Here is a 23,327-nt window from a genome sequence, read left to right as displayed (position 1 = left end):
GGTGAAAGGTATCTGAGGAATCTGGATGGACTACTATTGCTGGTAAATGTTAAACTAATTTCTACAAGTTCTATAATGTTAAGAAACAAGCCATATACTCTCATTTCTCTTCATATCGCATAAATCTTTCGCCTTTTACTAAAGATTTCCGTGGAGGGAAACAACTGAGTCTTACAATAATTTTTTGAGGCCTTGTTTTGGCAAGGCTGCCTAACTGTGGTAAGAATGAAAGAATTATTATCTTTTCAAAAGAATTATTACGTTTTCATCTCTAACAGCAAGATGACTTGCAAGTGTTTGTTTGGCTATTTATGTGGGTGTATTAAAGTGAAAAAAAATTTCTAGAAATCTGTGTCCCATTAGGTGTAGTTTTAGGTGTTTCTGGGGTTTTTTGTTCTTTAATCTCTGGTAGGGGTTACAGAGTTACATGTCTTGCAGATGATATGCAAATAAAAGCTTTATTGGGGCTTTCCTGGTGGTCCAGTGGATAAGACTCTGTGGTCCCCGTACAGGATACCCAGTTTCAATGCAGCTGGATCCTGCATGCATACATGCCAGAACTAAGAAGACTTAAATAAGCCCACATTCTGCAACCAAGACCCAGTGCAGCCTAAATAAACACTGAAGTAAAAGAAAAAAATTATCATTAAATAAATAAATATTAAAAAAAAGAAAGAAACAAGCCAGAAAGTGGTCATTTGTTCTAAGACTTCACTAGTAATACCTGGTATTATTTGTAACTAAAAAAGTATCATATACTTAGGTTACACTAACTGCTTAGTAAGCTGCTTAATGAAATGCTAAGAGCAGTTTGAAAAAAAAAAAACCCAGCAGAACAAACATTAAAGATTGAAGCAAGCCTGAAGGAAATAACTGTTCTCTTGATGTTAATCTTTAATTTCTCTAGGGCTGCTTTTGCTCTTTCTGGAAACCAGTCACCTTCTTTAAATGTTCATTTTCTCAAAAGCTATTTCTGAAACATTCTCAAAGTCACAGGATCTCAAAAACAATGTTTATTTTAACACATAAATTGTGCCACCTAGCACCAATGTCTGTAAGTACCAGAATTCCATCTGGTTACCATTACACTTTGGAACCATGCGACTGAAGTCCTGATAGATCAGTCTGTGAACAGATGATTCTCATGAGAACATAAAACAGAGACCACACAGAATCAAAATCATTTGATAAATGTATACAGAACTGCATTTGTAGTCATTTAAATACTTTTCTCTGTTTCATGTAAACAAGTTAACACCAGTGACTTTAGCTGCATTTTCCTGGAAGCTATACGTGAGGAAAAGTGCATGAGCCACATAAATGCAAGAGCCTGAAGCTGGACTTTTTATTTTCACTCCATTCTCAAGTAAACAATTTTGTAAAGATACCTTTTCCTCCCTCCCAATCTCCCGATACCTTACTTTCATCTTTATCAACTGACTACGGTATAATCTACTATCTAACTCACATAGTACATTATACTGTAGTCAGTATGGTGAAGGAAAAGCATAGAACTTGGCCACAAAACAGTATTTTCATTTTTTTTTTAAAGTAAAAGAACACAAGTATTAAAGTTATCTTAAAAGCAATGAAGTGGAAGATACTTACGGTAAAAACCACTGCATAAATACGTTAAAATAAAAACCTTTTAAATTTATCTTGAAGACAAGCTAAAATTTATTGATTTGAATTTAAACATTATTAAATAGTAATTGATATCTCTCTTTAGAAACTGGATCAACTTATCTCTAGTTTCCTGAAAATACACCAAGTCAACCATGCTACTTCACTATTTTTGGCAGACTTTAGGCTAACCTCAGTACCTATTTTTATTTGAGGAGTGACTGAAACATGTTTCTTTTAAGCAGAACTTGATGCTGAGCTAAAAGTAAACTAAGTTGATTTCAGGCCCATTGGCAGGTAGGCAGTCAGTCGATCATTTTTCGTACTGCAGGCAGCCCGTGGTGGTTGTCTACATATCGGATCCCTAAGGACATGCTGGAAAAATCTGTGAACACAATCTTCCCATGCTGTATTCACATGCTCCATTCACAATGTTAGCTTACCCACGTTGTTAGAGGCTTGGGTAAGATGATTAGATTTCACGACGGAAATTTCTGTAAGAAAAAAATGGAAACCTTAAAACACTGATCTCTTATCATAAATTAAGTATTTACCGGGTACTTAATACCAGGTAATATTCCTAGTAATGGCTAATGCAATTCAAATGAACAGCCATGCATAATGTTTAGAGATGGTCTTTGCTGATGCCTAAAGTACAAGCAACCAAAGAAAAAACAGATACACTGGACATCATCAAAATTAAAAACCTCTGTGCTTCCAAGGACATACTATGAAGAAAACGAAAGGACAACCCACAGAATGGGAGAAAGTATTTGGAAGTCATATATCTGGTAAGGGTCTAGTATACAGGATATATAAAGAAAGTTTACAACCCAACAGTGAAAAGACAACTCAATTTTAAAATAGGCAAAGGATTTCTGTAAAGATGTACAAAAGGTCAGTTAAAAAAAAGATACTCAACATCATTAGTCATTAGGGAAATAAAACCCACTTCATACCTACTAAGATGACTACAATAAAAAAGATGGACAACACTAAGTATTAGTGAGGATGTGGAGAAACTGGGACCTGCAGACATTGCTGGTGAGAAAGGAAAATGGTAATAGTAGCTTTGGAACAGTTTGGCAAGTCCTCAAAAAGTTGAATGTAGAGTTTCCGTATGACCTAGCAATTCTACTCTGGGTATACATACACTGGAGAGATTTGAAACATGTGCCACACAAAAATTCTTACATGAATATTCACAGCAGCATTATTCCCTAGAGCCAAAAAGTGGAAACAACAGAAACGCCCATCAACTGATGAATGGATGGATAAGATGTGGTATATCTATACAAAGGAATATTATTCAACTATAAAACATGGATGCACCTTGAAAACACTGCAGAATGAAAGAAGCCGGACACAGGAAGCCACATAATGTGTGATTCCATCTGTATGAAATGTTCAGAATAGGCAAATCCACAGAGATACAGATTGGTGGTTGTCAGGGGCTGGGGGAGGCAGGAAAAAGAAGTAATTGCTAACAGGTATGGGGTTTCTTTTTGGGGTGATGAAAATGTTTAAAAAGTGGTGATGGTTGTCCAATTCTGTGAATATACTAAAAATCGCTGAAGTGTAAACTCTAAAAGGGTAAACTTTATCGTATGTAAGTTATATTAAGTTAAAGAAACAAATGATTCTCTGCAGAAAAAAAAGCCTTCATATTTAGGAAACACAAAATCTTTATGCCTCAAAAAAAAAAAAATCTACTTTTAAAACTATATAACAGCTTCAGCTAAAACTGGATCCCTTAAGGCATAAAACATTTTTAATTTATCTTTTTGTCTCTAGCGCCATGCTACATAATAATTGATCTGAATTACTAATCCTACTGCTCTTCTTTCCTTATAGTCTCAACACCTAGTCTTGACTCCAAAAATTACACATTATTTGCTTTTGGCTCGAATTCACATAATCAAAAAACTTCCTCACAAAGTCAAAGGAAAGATAATAGAAACAAATGGAACTAAGTAAATTTAGCACTCTCAATTCATAAAACTGATCTTGCCCCTGCCTTATACCAGTCACATACATAGAAGGTGCTGGAGTACAAAAATGGATGAGATACAATTCTTCCTTTCTACAGGTTCAAATTCTAGGCATTGGAGAGGCAACGTGCATAAAATGTAATTAGTATAACAGGTAAAGGAAGCAACCAAAAAGGGGAACATATATAAATTCTACTTAACTGAATGCATTTTTCTTTATTGGACAGATCTGCCTTTTTATAGTTTACTTGGACCATTAAAAAAACATATGAATGGTTGGAGAGAGTTCACGAAGGACAGAACTGGCATTTTAAAACCTCTAACAGATAACAGAAATTTATAAATAGTTAAGTTCCTTGTCTGAGGTAATGCCCAATTATAAAGCTATATAATTTACAGCTAGAAAAGACCTTTACAAAAGAGGCCTGCCTTATTTTAGAGGAAAAACCTGAGGTCAGGTAGGTTAGGCAATCTTAACGCTGAGAGTTAGTGCCCGAGTCCAGTGAATCATCAAAGCTGTTTCCCCACATGAAAATTAACATCTACATCACACACAAGCTCAGAGACAGTGTCCAGCTAATGAAATCGCTTCAGAGGATGAAAAGCCAAATACGTATTTACCGATTTTTTCTTTCTGATGTATAAAATGTGAATATCTTCACTTCGATATTCTTCATCATGTTTTTCCAAAGGAATTTTTTCAAAGTCAAAGTCTAGTTGAAGAAGCTATAAATTTAAAAAAGATATACTTTATAGTTAATAACATGAACTATCATCTGGTGACAGAAATCAGAATGGTGGTTACCTTTGGAGTACTGACTGGGGAGGGGCACATGAAAAACTGAGCTAAGCACTTGATACATGTGCATTTTACATGTTTTAACTCAACTGAAGTTGATTAATAAAATAAAATTTTCAATTATACATTATTTCAAAAGTTCATTAACGTTCTTCATATTCAAGAAAAACATAAAAAACCATTTCATTTTATATCTGAGGCAGAGTCATGAAGAGTCACTTTACCCAAAGTAACCCTTTCAGAGGATAAAACTGCAGGGCTAATCAGATGTACCCTTATGAGGAGTCACTTGTAATGTGGTGGATTTTTGCCCATAAAAAGGGCTTGGGTGACCACTGGAGGAAGATGGGCGAAAGATAAATGGGATTCTATGTACCACTTCTGCAACTTCCTGTGGGTCTTTAATTCTTTCAAAAGAAAAAAAAAAAGAAAAACCTCAAAATAGGTAGGATACACTGGTCAAAGCTATCATAAAAATACAGTAGAAAACACTAAAATAAAAAGATACCACATATCATGTTTCTCTGATGTAATTTCCAAAAATAATATATACATCGTTAACATGTTCCTAAAAGCCAGCAACGTGTTTAATAAAGAAACGCTGAAAACTTTCTCAGGAAAGACAAGGGTGTCACATTATTATTTTACATTGTTTTACAGATCGACAAGTTAGAAAAGAAAAATAAATAAATAATCAGAAAAGATGAAAAAGGCGGTGGGGAGGGAGGTTGGCGGTTATTAGAATGGTGTGCTATGAAGGATCCTCTCCTTGGGTTCATACAAGCGGAATGTTTTCCCTACTCAAAATTACCACAATACACTTGAACACAAAGTCACATATAGCCTCTCTGAAGGGTAATCACTACAAAGATAGATCTAGTAGAGTACTCACCTCAAAATATTTTTTCTCGATTTCTGGATTTTTTCCCATTGTTCGTTGTTCATAACAACATATAATACAAGTCTCAGATCCACTGAGATCTTTTAGGGTTTTCAACAGTGGCTCCAAAGACTGTTCAAAAAGGAATATGATTTTTGTTTATGACTTTTAAAAATTTATATGTTTACTATAAAAGGGAGTAGGGGAGGTGGAGGGAGTAATTATAACTTCCCTACAATTCATCCATCTTGGAATCAATCCAAACAAGTAAACGTAGTTACAGCTCTGTAACTGATGATTAGTAAACTCTTAACTAATCAATCATCATATTAATTTCAGTTTCCAGAGAAAGGATTCAAGTGACTGCATTTTGGAGTCCCCATGGGTAAACAAATGGAATTGACGGCACTCTTAAAATTAAACTTAATCTAATTTAACTTGGGATTTAAACAATCAACAATTTACCTACAAAAGCAAGTCCAACCCTAACTAGAACATAAGTTGGTTCAATGCTCATTATTGAAAAAAATGAGTGATGCCCACAACACTACACAAACTGATATTCTAAAAAAAATCATTCTATAAATATAATAAATCTTGCCACAGAACAATGAATTCTTTACGATGCAACTTAATTATTAATGTCACGATTAACACATTCATCAGATAAAAAACAAGAAGAAATCTTAGTCTTTTACAGGAGATCCAAATGGCAAAATCCTTCAAAAATTTTACAGACACCTCTCGCAAAATGCACATATCACTTTTCTCAATATGCTTCATGGGCCTCTATGTTAATCATGAGTGTATATATGTAGCTCCTGGTGACCTTTATTTTCTCTTTACTGTGTCATCAACTATGGAACAAATATCCTGCATTCAGAGATGTAAAAATGCTAAGAAATGCGTGCTTTAGAATCCACCAAATACGGTTTAAATCTTCTAAAGGAAGAGCCTTCACTATTAAATACTCACCTCTTCATAGTATATGCAGTCGGCCATCAGGATGTAGTCTGGAGGAGAAGGAAAGTCTTCTATTTCTTCCCCCCTTAAAAATGTCAACCAATATTTTAAACTGTTGTTTCACTAATTTAAAATATTCCTGTTTGACCTGTTTTACAAACAAAACCCAGAAAGTCCCCTTCGTATTAACCATGCTTTTAGTGTAACAATTTAAAGCAAACTACAAATAGTTATCTTAAAACAAGCTGAAAGGCCATACAAACCATTTCAGTACCTTGGCTTGAACAGAACCAGTGACAAGATGCTTGTTCATATTAATATTCATCTTCAGCAAGTCTTGCAATTCCTCTAGGTCGGTGACTATGACATCTGCCCTATAAAATAACGTTGACTGAGGTGTAGGCACAAGGATGGGAAGCCAGTAACCGCGGTTTCCTGAAAAGCGGCGTCCCCTCCCGCCAAGCTCTTACCCGAAGGTAGCAGCCATGAGCCCCACGGCCCCGGTGCCAGAGCCCAGCTCCAGCACCGACCGCCGGCTCAGCGCGTGGGCCCCATCGCCGGAAAACTCGGGCGTTTCCAGGTATTTAGAAAGGACGATGGCAGCGTCCCAAACAACGCAACCCACGCCGCCGGAGCCGTACTGCTGTAGTCGTAACACCGTGCCATCTCGCTTCTCCAAAACTCGCACAAAGTTCCGCAGTTGGTCCTCCCCGGAGGACTCCAGAGGAGCCGCCATCGCCGCCCGGCAACACTGAGTGTCGAGCGCAGCGACGTCACACCCACACAACCGCCCTGGGCCCCGCCTTGCAAGGGGCCCGCCGCCTCCAGGAGGCGGAGTTGGCGCCAGAGCGCGTGCGCAAAGGCACAAAGCCCGGAAAGCGGCGTTTCACCGGCGTGGCCCAGCCGCAGGCCGAGGCTTCCCCTGCGCGCGGAACCGCCTCTTTCTCCCCTAAATTACAAGTCTGCCTCAACGAACGGGCAGTTTAAATTACTTTTCCGGACAAAGCCAACCTGAGTGTTTTTATCTAGTTGGAGGTTGATTCACACTGGGTTTTTTTTTGTTTTTTTATTACTGGCCTTAAATCAAGGCAGCTTCCAAGATCCTACCAAGGATGGCTATAATCCTGCTTACAGAGAATTCCTAACATGCTCCTAATTTTTCATCTGAATGCGTAAAAATGGTTGCAAGAAGCCTGTGACTGCGTTTAACGGTGAAGACAAAGTTATCCCTCTGACGTTTACACCACTTAAATTCTTTGGGATTATGGAACTTAAATTGCACAAATTATTGAAAATGTGTGTATATATTACTTCTACAGAACTCAACAATCTTACCCCCCTTGTTCCTTATAATGAAAACACATATTTTAAACGTCTTTTAAAAATTAAGACTGGGGTGATTTATTAATCTTGTTAGGAACTCTGATACAAAGCACAGTAAAAGGCCACAGACCAGTAAATAAACAATGTGGCTTTTGGCTACTTTACAACTGCTGCTACGGCACTAAGAGGAAAACACGCTTTTTCATCACTTAGAATGAAGGAGTACAAATGGCAAATAAAAGTTTTAATCACGTCTCTGATTAAAAATTTAATAAAGCTTTAAGTGTCTGCTGGTTTAAATATTACCAATCTAAAAAAATACTTTAAAAATTTTTAGTTAACACGAGATTTATAGAGAAAGTTACTTGGTTTTGAAGGCAATGCAGTTTTTTCCTATGCCATAAGAAACTTATCCTCCGGCTTTATGAATTAGTAAAGTAGCAGACTGTATTATAGGCCTTGAGTCACATAAATTTATATAGGTTATTAGCATTATCTTTAAATGTACAATATAAACAAAACTGTACATGTATGGCATATTAACTTTGTTTTCCAAAACAACAGGCAACTCGTTAGCTAAAGACACCATAGTCTGCAAAAACAAAAAGGCACATCTGTATAAGATATATGCCCTTTTTTCCTCTATGATTGGGTTAGGTAGTCTGTTTACATTTCGACAAAACAATAAACACAGTGCATTCTATTATTTTTGTTCTGTTTTTCACTTTTGTCTTCAGCAGCAAATTCTGGCTTTTAAGACATGGCATTAAAGAGTTTAAGAACAGTGGGTGTTATTCACGATCTTCCTAAGTGTAAAAACTAGACGTAAAAACTAGAAGATGGTCAAAGAGGCTTAAAAATCAGTATCACCACACACCCCCTATATGTGTATAAATTTACTGCCTTAAAAAGTCATCTGTTACTCAAATTTGAAAAATTCCACAAATGCACTATCCCCTTTCAGTGCAATCAATGTCACTTTAAACCATATTTTAGCAGAGTCTACAGTGCAAATATAAATTCTTTATACTGGCCTTTGGGCAGCACTGAGGATCCAAGACAAGGCAATGCTACTGATCACCTGAGGATAATGGTAAAGGACTTCTGTATTTTTATTTTTCCAATTTTTAAAAGCTTATTTGATCAGTAGCATTTTTGTAAGAGCATTATTTTTAAAAAGTACTAAAATACTATGCCTCTTTTGAATAAATTAAAAAAAACTTTACAAATACCATTCCAGTGTCAATGACTACGTATGGCTAGGGTCATTGAGGAGTTTCTGCATTTTCTAGCAAAGGCAGTCTATACAATGGGGGGTGCGAAAGCTCCCGTTTGTAAGTCTTTGGTGGCAGTTTTGGTAGGTGAGGGCTTGAATTCTGCCTTGGTGGAACAGGGGGAGCTTGAGGATGAGCAAGATTATTTTGACTAGAACTGAGCACATAGCATCGACGTGGTACCCTTGGAGAGGGTGTGCTAGGAGGAGTGTTTGGAGAATTTGGACACGTACTAACGTCTCTGAACCAGTCTGGATCTCTGTGAAGATGTCCCAGCGGAGGTGGCTGAAGAGTAAACGGACAGTTTATAAAGTGTTCTGGAGGCCGAAGGGGAACTGGTGGAGGGGTATCGGGAAGAGGATCTCTCGGCGGCGGCGGTGGTGGACTATGCAGAGGCCCGTCAAATGCACCAGTAGGAGCAGGAACTCTGGGTTTTACCTTTGGAGGAGGAGGCTGTCTTGGCGGAATAGCAGGGGGGTCATCATCAGATTTCATAGTTCCCTCAAAAACAAAAAGATTAAATTATACCTCTGTTCTCCTGAAAAATCTGTGAGAAAAAGTTTTTAAAAGACTAAAGAATTCTTATGTGTTAAGTTAAATCCAGAGCCTCAAAATAGGTTAATCTGGTTTAATGATCAGATTTATGAGTAAATTACTCCCAGTTTCACTCAGGGCCCAGTTTAATATTTTGATATATGAGATGTTTTAATTGAAATCTTATAAAGCCTCAGATTATCTTGCTTTATATATAGTTTATAAATGTGTGGTTTTATTTATAATAATGGGCAAGTGATGTAAAAAGAATATATAGCTTTGTAGACATGAAAGGACATGAAAGGACAAGAGGACTTAACATCCAGCTTCTGCTTTTTGGCCATTTACTTCTACGATCCCCAGTGAGGCTCAGTGGTGTTTCTCGAAGTGTGAGCCAGGGATCAGCAACATCAACACGAGTAGGGAACTTGTTAGAAATGCAAATTCCTGGGCCCCACCCCAGACCTACTGAATCAGAAACTCTGGCCATCTGGTTTTAACAAGCCTTCCAGGTGCTTCTGATGCAACCTAAAGTTTGAGAAGCACCAGGTGAAAGTTTGGAGAATGGTTTGAATACTACAGTTCTTTCCATCTCCACCAGAAATAAAAGTATTTCTTCTGAGCATCTGTGAATCTGCCCAGCCTCTTTTTTTAGAAAAATTATTATGAGGATTAAACAATTATTTAAGGTATTTTCTAAATAAAACAACCTAAATATTTAAAAACCATAATGGGTGACCAAATTGTAATTGACAGACTCTTTATAAGAACAAGCCCTATTTTGAAGATTCACAACTTTGAATAAGTTGAGGCAAACCTAAGTCCTGTTGACTACCTTGGAATTTGATTTTTTGTTTTTGTTTTTTGGCCACGAGGAGGAGCATGCAGGATCTACAGTTCCCTAACCAAGGATGGAAGCTGTGCCCCTGCAGTGGAAGCCCGGAGGTAACCACTGGACCGCCAGGGAAGTCCTTACCTTGGAATTTGAAGCATCATGATCAAATTTTTTTCGAGGAGGAAGTGGAGGAGGAATCAGTGGCTCTTCACTTAGTCTATGTAAACTACCACACGAACTAAAGAAAGACTCTGGGGGTAAAAAAGATTAGTTTAACCACAAGTCACAATGCAATCATAAGACAAAACTTTATTTCAATCTGTGATCACCTCTGCTATGGTATCTGTCAGACTGTACTGTAGCTGACTGTTGGTTTAGCTATCCTCTCCATTAAGGTGTAAGCTTTTTGAGGGCAGTGTGTATTTATTTTCATATCTGTAGCATGTAACACAGTGGTAGCGCCTGGCACATACTAGGTACTACTGCTAAATGAAAATATACTATTCAATTAAGATTAATAAGGAGATTCTGCTCCCTGAAAAGCCTTTTGTTTGTATAAACTGTACTAACTTCCAGAGAAAGATCATCCATAAACAGAGACCATGCTTTTTTTTTCCCCCGAAATGAACATTATTTTTACTTAAGTTCTTTTAACATCATGTTAACTTACATAAACATGCAGTGTAGACGACTGGTTTTAGACAACAGTCAAAAATTAAATCCTTAGCTAATCAACAGTATTCTCAGTGTAAAATACCATGAATTTTTTGAAGCAGCTAATATTGGATACATTTCTACACAGGTAATAAAACCTCCATATAGGAGACCATAGGGTAGGGTTGTATCACAGGACTCTTCTATTTGCAAGTCTTTCATTGATAATGGAAACAATACACAACTGCATTAAAGGAAATTTACAAAATAATACAGTATTAGAGGAAAAACTACCCATAAACATGCCAACCAGACATAGAATAAGAACGATTTTCATGTTCATTTCTTTTGTCTTTTTCATATGGTTAAAAAAATACCCGTAATTATGGACCAACTTCCTATTTTATATCTCCACACACAGTTGTTATAAAGATAGTGATCATATCTTGTTTATCATTGTACTGAGACTGGGTTTATAGGAGCTAGTTGGGAAAGAAGTTGGTGAGTTTAATTTTAAACACACTGAATTTGTGTGAACTGCTTATGGGACATCCAAGTAAAGATGTCACGCATTACTCCATGTCAAAAATTGCTGTCCTGATCACGTGACTCTGCAGTCACCTCAGGGTGTCTTGATGGCTCACAGTGCCAGTAGCAGAAACAAAAAGTATGCCTGGGGGGGTTGGCAGACGGTGTGAGGAGGTTAGGTAGAGCACTACCTGCTGTGAATATGTTCCTTTTGCTTGCCCAGCAAACTTTGCCTTGTCTTTGTCTCTTGGTGATGGTGAATCCATCCCATATGGTTTAGTCAGCCAATTCTGCCCAGGGCACCCCAATTCCAGTCAAGAAGTGGACAAAGGACTCGCTGTCTTAACTTGATCAGACTTTTATCTGCCTCTCTTTTATGCATACAGCTGTGTGCTTCAGTGAAAGCTGACCTCACCCCTTAGCTCCAGAGGTGGGGCCTGATTAGACCATTCCCTCAGCCAGAGTAACTGGCTGTCGACACATGAACTAATTCAGACTACTGAAATTTGAAAGGAGGTTTGCAAGAGGCTACTGAAAAGGAAGTTCTTTGCTCTTTTGGAAAAGCGGTCTGTCAGCCTTTCTCTGTACCTTTCTTTCTCACTTGACTGAACAAGAAAGCACATAACCAATACTCCTGCCACCACTCTTATGACCTTGAGGAAAAACAGCCTCAGATAAAGCTGATAATCTGGACAAAACAATGAAGAGTCAAAAAGAAATCTGGTCTTTAATAACATCATTAAAGTTATCATTATCAGTTATCATTAATAACTGAATCAACCAGTCCTAAAGCAGCCTTCCTCCAGACTTCCAGCTATCTGAGTCAGAATGCTTGCTTATTGTTTAAGGCAAACTTAGTTGAGTCTTCTCTTCCTTACAGAAACACACACGCTCATGGAAGCAGAAAATACTTTAATGATAATGGGATAGCTATGAAAGTTTCTGAGTCTGACTCTACAGTCAGCCCACTTAAACACTTAAACACAGAATGTTTCTCCATAGGAGGCACTCAGTAACCCTTGTTGAAGTGTGAAGTTCAACTTCAATTTTATTTTCTATTAAGAGCACTTCTCCACAAGATTATACAGGTTTTGTGAGCATTTTAAATAACCTTAGTATTCCAAACCAGTGAATGTAGGATAATTTACTTAACAATTTCTGTAATGTTAGCTAGCTATGTAAGTTACTTCCAATTTTTTATCATTCACTCGTCCATCCACTCAGCAAGTATTTATTGTGCATCTGCTATAGTGCCAGCACTCTTCTAGGCACTAGCGATACAGCAGTGAACAGGAAGCAAAAATTCACGTCCTTCTGGAGCTTATGTTCTAGGTTGATAAGAGAGAATAAACATGATAATTAAGTAAAAGTATAATGGCTATAAGTTAAAAGAAGAAATATTAGGTAGGGAAGGGGGAGCAATTTCAAAGAGGGTGATCAGGGAAGGCCTCACTCAGGTAACACCGAGCAAAAGCCTGAAGGAGGCAAGGGAGCATGCCACAAGGCCAGAAGGGTGAAGAGCACTCCAAGCGGAGGGAACAGCAAGAGCATAAGTCCTGATGTGGGAATCTGTCTATTTTGTTCAGGAGGCAGAGTAGCTGGAGCAGAGTAAACAACAGGAGAGAAGAGTAGGTGATGAAGTCTGATAGATCAAAGAAGGCCAAACTGCATAGGACCTTATGGGTCCTTTTGAAGGAGTTTTGGCTTTTACTCTAAGATGGAAAGCCACTGGCTTTAAGTATAGGTGAGAAGAGTCTAACCTACATGCTAAAAGGACCTAGTTGCTGTATTGAAAACAGACTAAAGTGTGGAAGGTGGGAAGTTAGGATGCTACTATAATAAACCAGGTAAGTGATGGTGGTCGCTTGGACCAAGGTGGCAGCAGTAAAGAAATGGTTAGATCCTGGATATATTCTGAAAGTAAATAAGACCTGTTGATGGATCACGTTTGGGGTATGAGAAAAAGAAAGAAGTAATGATAACTCTAATATATTCAGCCTCAGCAATTAGACAAATGTGGTCATGACTGAGAAGAGGCGGCGATGGGAAGAACAACTTTAGAGGAGATGATATCCAAATAGAGACGTCGAACAGGTCACTGAATACATGAGCCTAAAGGTCAAGAGACAGGCTCTGGGCAGAGAAAAAAAATTGGGGAATTATCATCATATAGACGATATAACAGTGAACGAGACACCAAGTGAGTGAGAAGAAAAGAGATTCAGAGACTTAGGGCCTTCCAATGTTAATAGGTTGGGAAAATGAAGAGAAACCAGCAAGAGAGACTAAGGAGCTAAAAGTAAAGTAGAAAAACCACGGGAGCAGGATGAACAATGTGATCTTCATGTATGCGACTTCTTCACAAAAATTTTTTGGTATTCGGTATTAATGAAGGCAGAGACTTTGTCTTTCTAGTTTGCTGTTGAATCCTTAGTACTTGGCAGAGTAGCTGGTACAAAGTACTCAGTTCTCTATTGAATGAGTAACTAAAGGGTGTGAACATTTTTTTGGTTTGATATGTTGTTTTCAGATTTCTTTCCAAAAGGATCATACTAATATATCAATTTACAAGGGATAAGTAATATATGAGTATCTTTTAACATAGGCTTGCTCATACTTTGATGTAAACTGTCTATTCATGCCCATTGTTAATGCAGTCTTGCTGTTTTTCCCATTGTATGTGAGCACTTTTCATACTTTTATTTCTTTCAGGATTTTAAGATGTTCAGAATTTTATGCAGTTATTCTCAATATTTTCTATTAAAATTCAAAACATGATTTTCTTTATCATATGGAAAATGTATTTTACTACCACCCAGAATAATGTCTAGAACTCCTGGTTCTCAAATGGCATAGTGTTATGGGTTGAACTGTGTCCCCCCCCCACAGAAGTTATGTTGAAGCCCTAACCCCAGCACCTATGAATGTGACCGTATCTATAAATATAGTCTTTACAGATATGTAATCAAGTTAGGATGAAAGTGAGCCCAAATTCTGTATGACTGGTGTCTTTATAAAAACAGGAGATGAGAAAATGAGATACAAGGAGAAGATGGCCATGTGACAACAGAGACAGAGATTAAAGTGATGTATCTACCAACCAAAGGATGCCAAGGATTGCCAGCAACTGCCAGAAGAGGTAAGGAAAGATTCTCCCGTACAGGTTTCAGAGGGAGCACAGCCCTGCCACCTTGATTTTCAGACTTCTAGCCTCCAGAACTGGACTTTAAGCCACTCAGTTTGTGGTACCTTGTTACAGAAGCACTAGAAACTAATATATGTAGTAAAAACATCTCCACTGCTGAACAACCAGGAAAATAAGAAACATGCACAAACTTCAATGAAGCCAGGAAACATGTGGATCCTGAAGCTTCAATGCATGAAGGTGGACTACAATGTACATGAAGGAGACAAATGGAGGAAGATGAAACCCAAATGTCTATAGTGAGTGGGACTGACAAACAGCAGCAGATTTGCCCCCAGAGAACCAAAGGAGGGATCAGGAATTAAAGGCACTTGGTATAATGGAAGGCATGGACGTGAAAACAGAAGATATGATTACGTCTATACAAGGACCAGTGAGAACCCCCAAATCCTATTCTCCACTTAGTGAGGCCAGGCAATTACCACATTCCCACCACTGCAGGAGACTGAGGGTTTTATTCTCTGGAGAATCTAAACTTCAGACTTGGGAACACTAGTCTGTGCTGAAAACACAGATTTTCATACTAAATGCAGAGATCTCCCAGGAAGAAGATTCAAAGATCTTTCTTTGGAGAAACTAAACACTCTTAGAGAAAACGCCTCATAGATTCTGAAATTTGGGGACTTCCTAAGCAAAAAAAATTCTCATCACTCTATCACTCTAACAGTGAAACCTACAAGGCAACAAGCTTTGCCCACGGATATCGCACTTCCCATCAGTTTATATTGCCTCACTCTAAAATATGAACAGAAAGCTAAGGATCCCAGACAAGAAAGAAAAACCTCCAATATGAAAGACAACAGACCACAACTAATAGAAGAAAGAAACTCAGAAAAGAAACCATACCAGAAACAAAATTAATTTTTTTCAAAAATTGAATAATGAAACCAGACTAGGATGATATAAAAATGGCATGATCAGAGGGAATTTAGAAAGAATTCTTAGAAATTCAAAATCATGATAGATGAAAAAAAAAATAGAAAAGCTGGGCAATAAAGTAAGGAAATCTCCCAGAAAACAGAACACATAAACAAAGAGATGGACAAGAGGAGATAAAAAAAAATCAGAGGATGAATCTAGGGTGTACAATATGGAAAAGAAGCTCCAAAAAGGGACTCAGAGAACATGGCAGGGGAGAAATTATTTAAAAAATGATACAAGGAACACTTTCTAGAAATCAAAGACATGAATCTCTAAAGTTAAAGGGCTCATTATAGACAGCAAAATGAAAGAAGAAAAAAAGACCCACATCAAAGCAGATCATTGTGAATGTATAGATCATTAGGAATAAACAGAAGATCCTAAAAGTTTCTTGAATTTAATGTGGCAGAGACTGCCAATTGTCCCCCAGTGCACCTGTCCCTTTCTTCCTTTTAGTAATAGGATCTCATGAATTTTAGCAAGACAAAAGGCTGCCTAGTTACAGACAACATTTCTTAGCCTCCCTTGCAGCTGTGTCCATGTGACTAAGTTTTGGCCAATGGGATGAGAGCAGGAGTGATACCTGCAACTCCCAGATCACGTTTTTGTAACAAAGCTCCTTGCCCTCCATGTTCCTGCTGGCAGAAAAATGGTAACAACTCAAATCAGTTGTTCAAGACTCAGAGATGGAAGCCAAATTTTGAGAATGCTGGATTGCCCTGCTAGCCTGAAAACTTTATAGAGCAGAGTTGTTTACTTGCTCTGGATATTTTGAGAAGTAAACTTCTATTTCATGTAAGACACTGTATTTTTGGGTCTCTTTGCTACAGCAAGTAAACCTCAGTTTTCAAAAAAAGGATTAAGAATGTAGCATCACTGACAGAAGGATTTTTGTCTATTTTGTTCAGTGCCACTTCTCTCACACCTACAACAGTGCCTGCATATAATAGGCATTTAAAGATTATGCATGAATAATTTATGAGTGAATGATATTAGACTTCTAAACAGCAAGTATGAAAGCTAGAAGACAGTGGGAAACTGTCTTCAAGATTCTGACTGAAAATGATTTAAAATTCCATACCCAGCCAAACTTTTTTTTTTGGCTGCACCATGAAGCTTGTGGAATCTTAGTTCCCTGACCAGGGATTGAACCTGGGGCCTTGGCAGTGAAAGTGTGGAGTGGACTGCTGGGGAATTCCCCCAGCCAAACTAATAACAACTAAATGTATAAATACATTTTCAGAAATGCAAGAACTTAAAAATTTATATCCTATGTATGCTTTCTCAGGGAGCTACTAAAGATGTACCCCTACCAAAATAAGGAAGCATATCAAGAAAGAAGACAAGGAATCCAAAAAACAAGAATCCAACACAAGAGAGATGAAGGGAATTTCTAGTATGACAACAAAAGAAAGTTCTAGGATTTGAGCTGGGTCAGAGGCCAAGACAGCAACCAGTCCCAACTGGAGCAGGACAAAAGAGCATCAGGAAGGAAGTTTCCAAGTTAAAAAGCACACACACACAAAACCCCCAAAACAAAAAAACCTAGATAACTTCCCTAAATGGTCTGACTTTAAGGAAAACTGTGCTGTAAAAGGGTGTGGGAAGATGTAGCAATAGATGTTTAAAAAACTAACAAACAAACAAAAATCCTAAACATTAATGAAGCTATTATTAACTTCAGGAAACAGAGCTGTACAAGAAAGGAAGCATGATCAGAGTATACACTCCTTGACTTGGCAGTGAATAATATTTTCCCCAAATGCGCTAAGTATATTAGGTAAAGGGTGAAATCTTCATCTACCATAATAGGAAATCAGTAAACACCGTCTAAAATAAATGATTCTAGAGAGAGAAAAATATAAAAACATCATTTAAAAATGTGGAAGAACCACTGGAAAACAAGGGGTGGGGAGTCATCGGGTAGAACTGTTGTTAATTTCATCTTAAGTGTTTTAAGCAGTATTTGCATATATCACCTTGATAAAAATTTAAAAATTAAAATAAAGTACAGAATTAAACATTTAAAAGAAAAACTTTACTTTTCTCACAAGACAGAAACTCTCTTGCTACTATCTAAATGATTTACATTTTACTATGATAGAAGCAGAAGTCCTCTAGATTGGGAGAATTATTCCTGAAGCTGCTGTGTCCCTTTGGGTTATTTTGTTTTAAACAAATGACCATAGAAAGAAAGGTGACAGTATTTTACTTAAAATGCTGCTTTAACTAAAAAAAGCTCATGAGAAGAAATAAGTGATCAAGGCTAGCCTGGGAACCTGATGAACATTTAGTATTATTCCTATAGGAAATGAATTGGAAGGAGTGGGGAAGAGAGGCAACTGATATGAAATCACTGTTCATCCTGTGCCAAGTAATGTGCTAGCTGCTTCTAAATAGTTATCTCATCTGATCCTTAACAAACTGGATATGCTAAGTAATTTGTTCAATGTCATACAGCCCCTAGAACATAGATAGGTTGTAAAATGATGAAAATAAACTGTAGTAAAGTTTAAATAGTACACAGTTGAAAGAAAATAATTTGATTTATTTATAAGAATTTCATTCATTTCTTAAAATTTTAAAATGTTGCTAAAACCCAAAATATTCATATACAAATTTTATCAATTCAATTATTATCTTTATAGTCATTTCATTAGAATCGACTCAAATTCTTACTTACTTGAATGAGGCAAGAGGACTGGAGCAAAGATGCTATTGCTTCCTATTGGAATGAGAAATATCAATTTGAAAAGGAAGGTAATATGTACGGTTATATTTTTAAAATATGTTTGCATAAAGTAACATACGTAATAACACACACAGAGTTCAGAATTTTATCATCATCTTTGGCCATGTTAGTTTTTAAAGAATGAACCTGGTATTCTTTGTACCTGGAATGTTTTTCCTTTCTTAGTATAAGTAGTTCCCTCTCTAACACAGTCTCTTTTTAAATTTCCTTCACAAAACTTATCTGCTTTGTTTTCTTTTTCACTGTCTACTGCTCCCCTTTAGAGTAGCTTTGGGGCTCAAAAGGTTCTAAATAAATCTTTGTTGAATGAATAAATTAGAATATAAGATGCATAAACAATGCACAAATAATGCTTTACGGAGTCCATGTTAATCACTATTTTCACATATAGATGTCACTTTTCACACTAATACAGTTTGCAAAGGATTCTACAGTTTCCTAATTAAAATGATGAAAAGAATTAACTGAAACACAAGATTCCTTTTTTTGCCAAATAGTTTACATCAAATACATACCACAGGAACTGTTGAGATCCACATCTAAAAACACACTAAGGTCTGAAGAAGCAGATACTGGTGGAGTAGATGGTGTATTTGGAGAGGTTGGTGCTGACACTGTTGATTCAAGCTCTGTTTCAGCAATCCGACTAAAGCTTATTTTACATGGTTCTCTTTCTAATGGTGTTGGATGACCTCGTAAAGTACCTGAGGTAGAGCCATGTCGGCCTGTATTAGGCCTTATTCCAGGAGATTTTAAAGAGAAAGTTGATTTCCTAGGCTAGGAAAAGCAAATATAATTATGATTACAAACTTGCATGTACTTTATTATGACTTAGTATTACCTTATTAATTCCTAGCATACAGTTAAGAGAGTACAGTAAATCCCAGTCTGCAAGGACAGTCTGTAATATTCCAGTGGAACGCTTTGGGATTTGACTGGCTTAATTTTAACATTGACTCGAATACTGTATAAGTAAACCTCTTTTCATACTACAGAAATAAAATACTGCAAAATCTGTGTGAAAACAACTGTTTGCTCCCCAAACATTTGAACCTAAACTTCTTCAAATTACTGATATCAATTTTACAAATATTCACTGTAGACATAATATATGCAACATATTATGCTAGGTGCTTTAGAAAAAAAAGACCTTTTCTTTCCCCCTCCCTAATAATAAAGGACCAACCTCCACAATGATACTTTAGAGTCTTTGGAAAAAATTGCTATCATTATCTCCCACCTTCAACCTCTACTTCCCTTTTAAAACTTCTCCCAGTGGTAAACTAATGAAAAAACATGAACTCAGATTCAGGTAACTTGAGTTAAAACCTCAAGTGTGCCCATATCTAGCTATGCAGCCTTGAAAAAAGTTATTTATCTCCTTCGAGCCTCAGTTTTTATGTCTGTAAAATGAGAGTAAGATCAATATCATACAATTGTTGTGGAGATGAGGTAACATGAAACTACCTGGCTCGAAGTTGGTGTATCACAAATGTTTTTACTTCCTTCCACACCTTGCTTCACTGTCAGCTACTCAGAATTGGTCTTCCACTACTTCTGTTGTCACTGCGAACCCCAGGAATAAAAGGAACTACTGTATAGCAGCAAATTTTAGCAAGAGAGGTGGGTTCCAGTGGTAACTACGGACAATGGTGCTCTTATGGCAGGAGCGAGGGTCAAGTCAGAAGAACTATGATCTCTCTCCTTACTCCTTCCCAGGTCTTTTCATTTCCTGTTCCATTAGCTACCTGCCATTTAGGTTCTCACTTTCTCACAGCTTTTCCCCTTATACTAGGAAGGATCAAAAATGGACAGATAAACAAGTGGTACTAAGATAAAGGATAAACCAGATTTTATCAAAATGCTAACTTTTCCCCCACAGTATATATAATTTTAGAAATAGTATAAACACTGCAAAACAAAACACTTAAAAACAGCTATTCGAGGACTTCCCTGGTGGCACAGTGGTTAAGAATCCGCCTGCCAATGCAGGGGACACGGGTTTGAGCCCTGGTCCGGGAAGATCCCACATGCTGCAGAGCAACTAAGCCCGCACGCCACAACTACTGAGCCCATGTGCCACAACTACTGAAGCCCATGCGCCTAGAGCCCATGTTCCGCAACAAGAGAAGCCACCGCAATGAGAAGCCCGCACACCGCAATGAAGAGCAGCCCCCGTTCACCGCAACTAGAGAAAGCCCGCGCGCAGCAACGAAGACATAACGCAGCCAAAAATAAATAAATAAATTTATAAAAAAAACAGCTATTCGAGCAAAGTACAATTTTAATGGAAATAGTCTGTTGAACGCTAAAGACAACAATGCTTTAAAAAACAAATTTTTCCAAAACTGTAATGGACTTACAAATCGAGGTGGCTGTTTGCAGTTTCGGGGTTCAATTTCTAGTGACTTGTTGAACAAATAATCTGTAAACTCTTTTTCAGAAGCATTTCCCATGGGGTTAAGGTTTTCAAAGAACCTCTGGAATTAAACAAATATCCATGAGTACATATTTTAGATTTTATTAAAACGTTTACTTCATCAGTTTAATACAAAAATATCATCAACAAATTAACAGATCCTAATGTCTGAAAAGTCCTCAAGAATTGCTGATTCCAATCTCTCTATTTTCGGATAAAAGTATAAAGTTTTTATGGAAGTTGTATATTCCAGTCTTAAAGTTCTTTTAAGAAGATGAACAGATTTTTCACTTATTACCATCTTAATGGCTCAGTATCCCTCAGTTAACATTCCTACTCATTATAACAACAAAATGATCATCAGTAATAAGCTGTCAAAAGTGTTTAAAACAGAACTATAGTTATAATCCACAATGAAACTTTGATGATCAGAAAAAAAGAGATAAATTGGACTAAAGTCTATTCAAAAGTAATTTCAAGAACAATTATATAAACATATCTATGTTAGCCTCTAGCAAAGTAACTTTTTTGTCTTTACTAAAAAAATATTTTCCGGGGCTTCCCTGGTGGCGCAGTGGTTGAGAATCTGCCTGCCAATGCAGGGGACACGGGTTCGAGCCCTGGTCCGGGAAGATCCCACATGCTGCGGAGCAACTAGGCCTGTGAGCCACAACTACTGAGCCTGCATGTCTGGAGCCTGTGCTCCACAACAAGAGAGGCCGCGATAGTGAGAGGCCCACGCACCGCGATGAAGAGGGGCCCCCGCTTGCCACAACTAGAGAAAGCCCTCACACAGAAACGAAGACCCAACACAGCCAAAAAAATAAATTAATTAATAAATTAAAAAAAATTTTTTTCCAAGCTTACATGTTGTTTTATAAATTAGTTTATTTATAAATATTTATTTATATACTAGTTTATAAAATAGACATATTAAAATTTTGTTTTTCATCTTTATTGGAGTATAATAGCTTTACAGTGTTGTGTTAGTTTCTGCTGTACAACAAAGTGAATCGGTTATATGTGTACATATATCCCCTCCCTCTTGAGCCTCCCTCCCACCCTCCCTATCCCACTCCTCTAGGTGGTCACAAACAGTGCAGGAGGGTTCCCTTTTCTCCACACCCTCTCCAGCATTTATTGTTTGTAGATTTTTTGTTGATGGCCATTCTGACTGGTGTGAAGTGATACCTCATTGTGGTTTTGATCTGCATTTTTCTAATGATTAGTGATGTTGAGCATCTTTTCATGTGTTTGTTGGCAGTCTGTATGTCTTCTGTGGAGAAATGTCTATTTAGGTTTTCTGCCCATTTTTGGATTGAGTTGTTTGTTTTTTTGATATTGAGCTGCATGAGCTGCTTATAAAATACAAGTTTTTAAGTAAAAAATTTAGATGATTTAACAAAGTACAAAAAGAAAAATAAACAGTAATCTCACCAACCAGAGATCTCACTGTTAACATTTTACTATAGGAATATCCTTCCAATGTTTTAACTCTGTGTGTGAATATATGCACATATACATATATTGCAATTTTTTTCCTGCAAAATTGGGATCACAACATAGCTATTTTTAGCCTCTTGAAAGTATTCAATTAATTTTTTTCTGTATGGTTTATTTACTTTAAATAATACAAATTTTAACTATATAATACTTCACCAGATGGATGTTCCAGAATTTATTTCACCGATTTCCATATAGGTAGTAACCCACATAGGTGTTTTCTAATTCTTTGCTATTATAGTAATAATTATTATTAACAACTCCTTGTGCATAAAGTTTTCTGTGCATTTCTGATGACTTCCTTAGAAAAATTTCTTAGAAGCAAATTACTGGATTTAGCTTTATTTAATTTTGAAGTAGCTTAGAAGCATATATAAAAATAAGTTCTGGGGTTTAGCTTTAGCAGTAGGCAAAATGAGCTTTAGAATTTCTAGTATAAAATTCTTCCATTTTTCAGGCATTCTGCCAATTTCAAGAAAATAATATTACTCCTTTAACAATACTGAAACAATTTATTCTTATATTCAGGTTAGCTAAATCAAATCAAATGGACCAACAGTAATTTAAAGACTTTTATAAAGTTATAATCGTGATTTTTCTCATCCCTTGCTCTATTTTTTAAAATACTATTTAGTTTGGTTAACTATGCTTGAAAGTGATTAGCTACTTTATCTACTTTTTAAACTTACTTTGAGTCAATCATAAAGAAAGCATTCTCTGCCCCTAATCCACAAAAGAATGCTTTAAACAACAGTAGGATGTCTAGATCGGATCACAGAAACCTACTAGGAATTACTGAGATATGAATGCTAAAATTACTATTTTAATTATACCCAAGTACAATGTAACATTATTTCTGGGAGGAAATACAGTGTGAACTCTAATCTGGGCTTCAAGAACATTTCTTTTTTTTTTTTTTGGCTATACCATGCAGCTTGTGGGATCTTAGTTCCCCAACCCGGGATTGAACCCAGGCCCTCATCTGTGAGACCACAGAGTCTTAACCACTGGACCGCCAGGAAGTTCCCTCAAGAACAATTCTTTAGCCCTATGAAGCATCACATCACAGAGGGTTCGCTAAATAGTGAGAGAAGGGGATGAAATAGGTGACAATTTTCTTTAG

At 37.0% G+C, this 23,327-nt stretch overlaps 2 protein-coding genes across 7 annotated transcripts in view; both read right to left on the bottom strand.

Moving 5' to 3' along the window:
- Positions 1–998: 998 nt before the first annotated feature.
- VCPKMT (valosin containing protein lysine methyltransferase) lies at positions 999–7,495 on the bottom strand. 3 transcript variants are annotated; one of them, XM_082384870.1, is made up of 6 exons: positions 6,727–7,495; positions 6,520–6,630; positions 6,269–6,341; positions 5,306–5,425; positions 4,236–4,340; positions 999–2,117 (listed from the first exon to the last, which is right to left on the bottom strand). In XM_082384870.1, exons 1-6 carry the CDS (start codon positions 6,990–6,992, stop codon positions 2,103–2,105), a joined length of 690 nt encoding a protein of 229 aa, XP_082240996.1. In that variant the 5' UTR covers positions 6,993–7,495; the 3' UTR covers positions 999–2,102. The 3 variants fall into 3 exon arrangements, with proteins under 3 accessions (XP_082240996.1, XP_082240998.1, XP_082240997.1); XM_082384872.1 differs by lacking the exon at positions 5,306–5,425; XM_082384871.1 differs by lacking the exon at positions 6,269–6,341 and having other exon boundaries at positions 6,531–6,630.
- A 137-nt stretch (positions 7,496–7,632) lies between these two features.
- Positions 7,633–23,327, bottom strand: part of SOS2 (SOS Ras/Rho guanine nucleotide exchange factor 2) — a 100,007-nt gene continuing 84,312 nt past the window's right edge. For all 4 annotated transcript variants that reach the window (XM_082384801.1, XM_082384803.1, XM_082384802.1 and 1 more), the window contains 5 exons: positions 20,646–20,762; positions 18,798–19,059; positions 18,214–18,255; positions 10,364–10,473; positions 7,633–9,354 (listed from right to left, as the gene is read on the bottom strand). In XM_082384801.1, the coding sequence (XP_082240927.1) occupies positions 8,845–9,354; positions 10,364–10,473; positions 18,214–18,255; positions 18,798–19,059; positions 20,646–20,762 (1,041 nt within the window). In that variant the 3' untranslated portion in view covers positions 7,633–8,844. The remainder of the gene's footprint in view (positions 9,355–10,363; positions 10,474–18,213; positions 18,256–18,797; positions 19,060–20,645; positions 20,763–23,327) is intronic.

The sequence above is a fragment of the Balaenoptera borealis genome, assembly GCF_965194805.1.
Source record: "Balaenoptera borealis genome assembly, chromosome: 3".
In the NCBI taxonomy this organism is placed as follows: domain Eukaryota; kingdom Metazoa; phylum Chordata; class Mammalia; order Artiodactyla; family Balaenopteridae; genus Balaenoptera; species Balaenoptera borealis.
The sequence above is the reverse complement of the archived record's forward strand: the minus strand, read 5'-3'. Positions and strand labels throughout refer to the sequence as shown.

Excerpts from the sequence above, each read along its gene's own strand:
- VCPKMT (XM_082384870.1), bottom strand. The coding sequence starts at position 6,992 with ATGGCGGCTCCTCTGGAGTCCTCCGGGGAGGACCAACTGCGGAACTTT. Across the intron at positions 6,631-6,726 it reads CTCATGGCTGCTACCTTCGG|GGCAGATGTCATAGTCACCG; the intron begins GTAAGAGCTTGG and ends GTTATTTTATAG. Across the intron at positions 6,342-6,519 it reads CAAGCCAAGGTACTGAAATG|GGGGGAAGAAATAGAAGACT; the intron begins GTTTGTATGGCC and ends GACATTTTTAAG.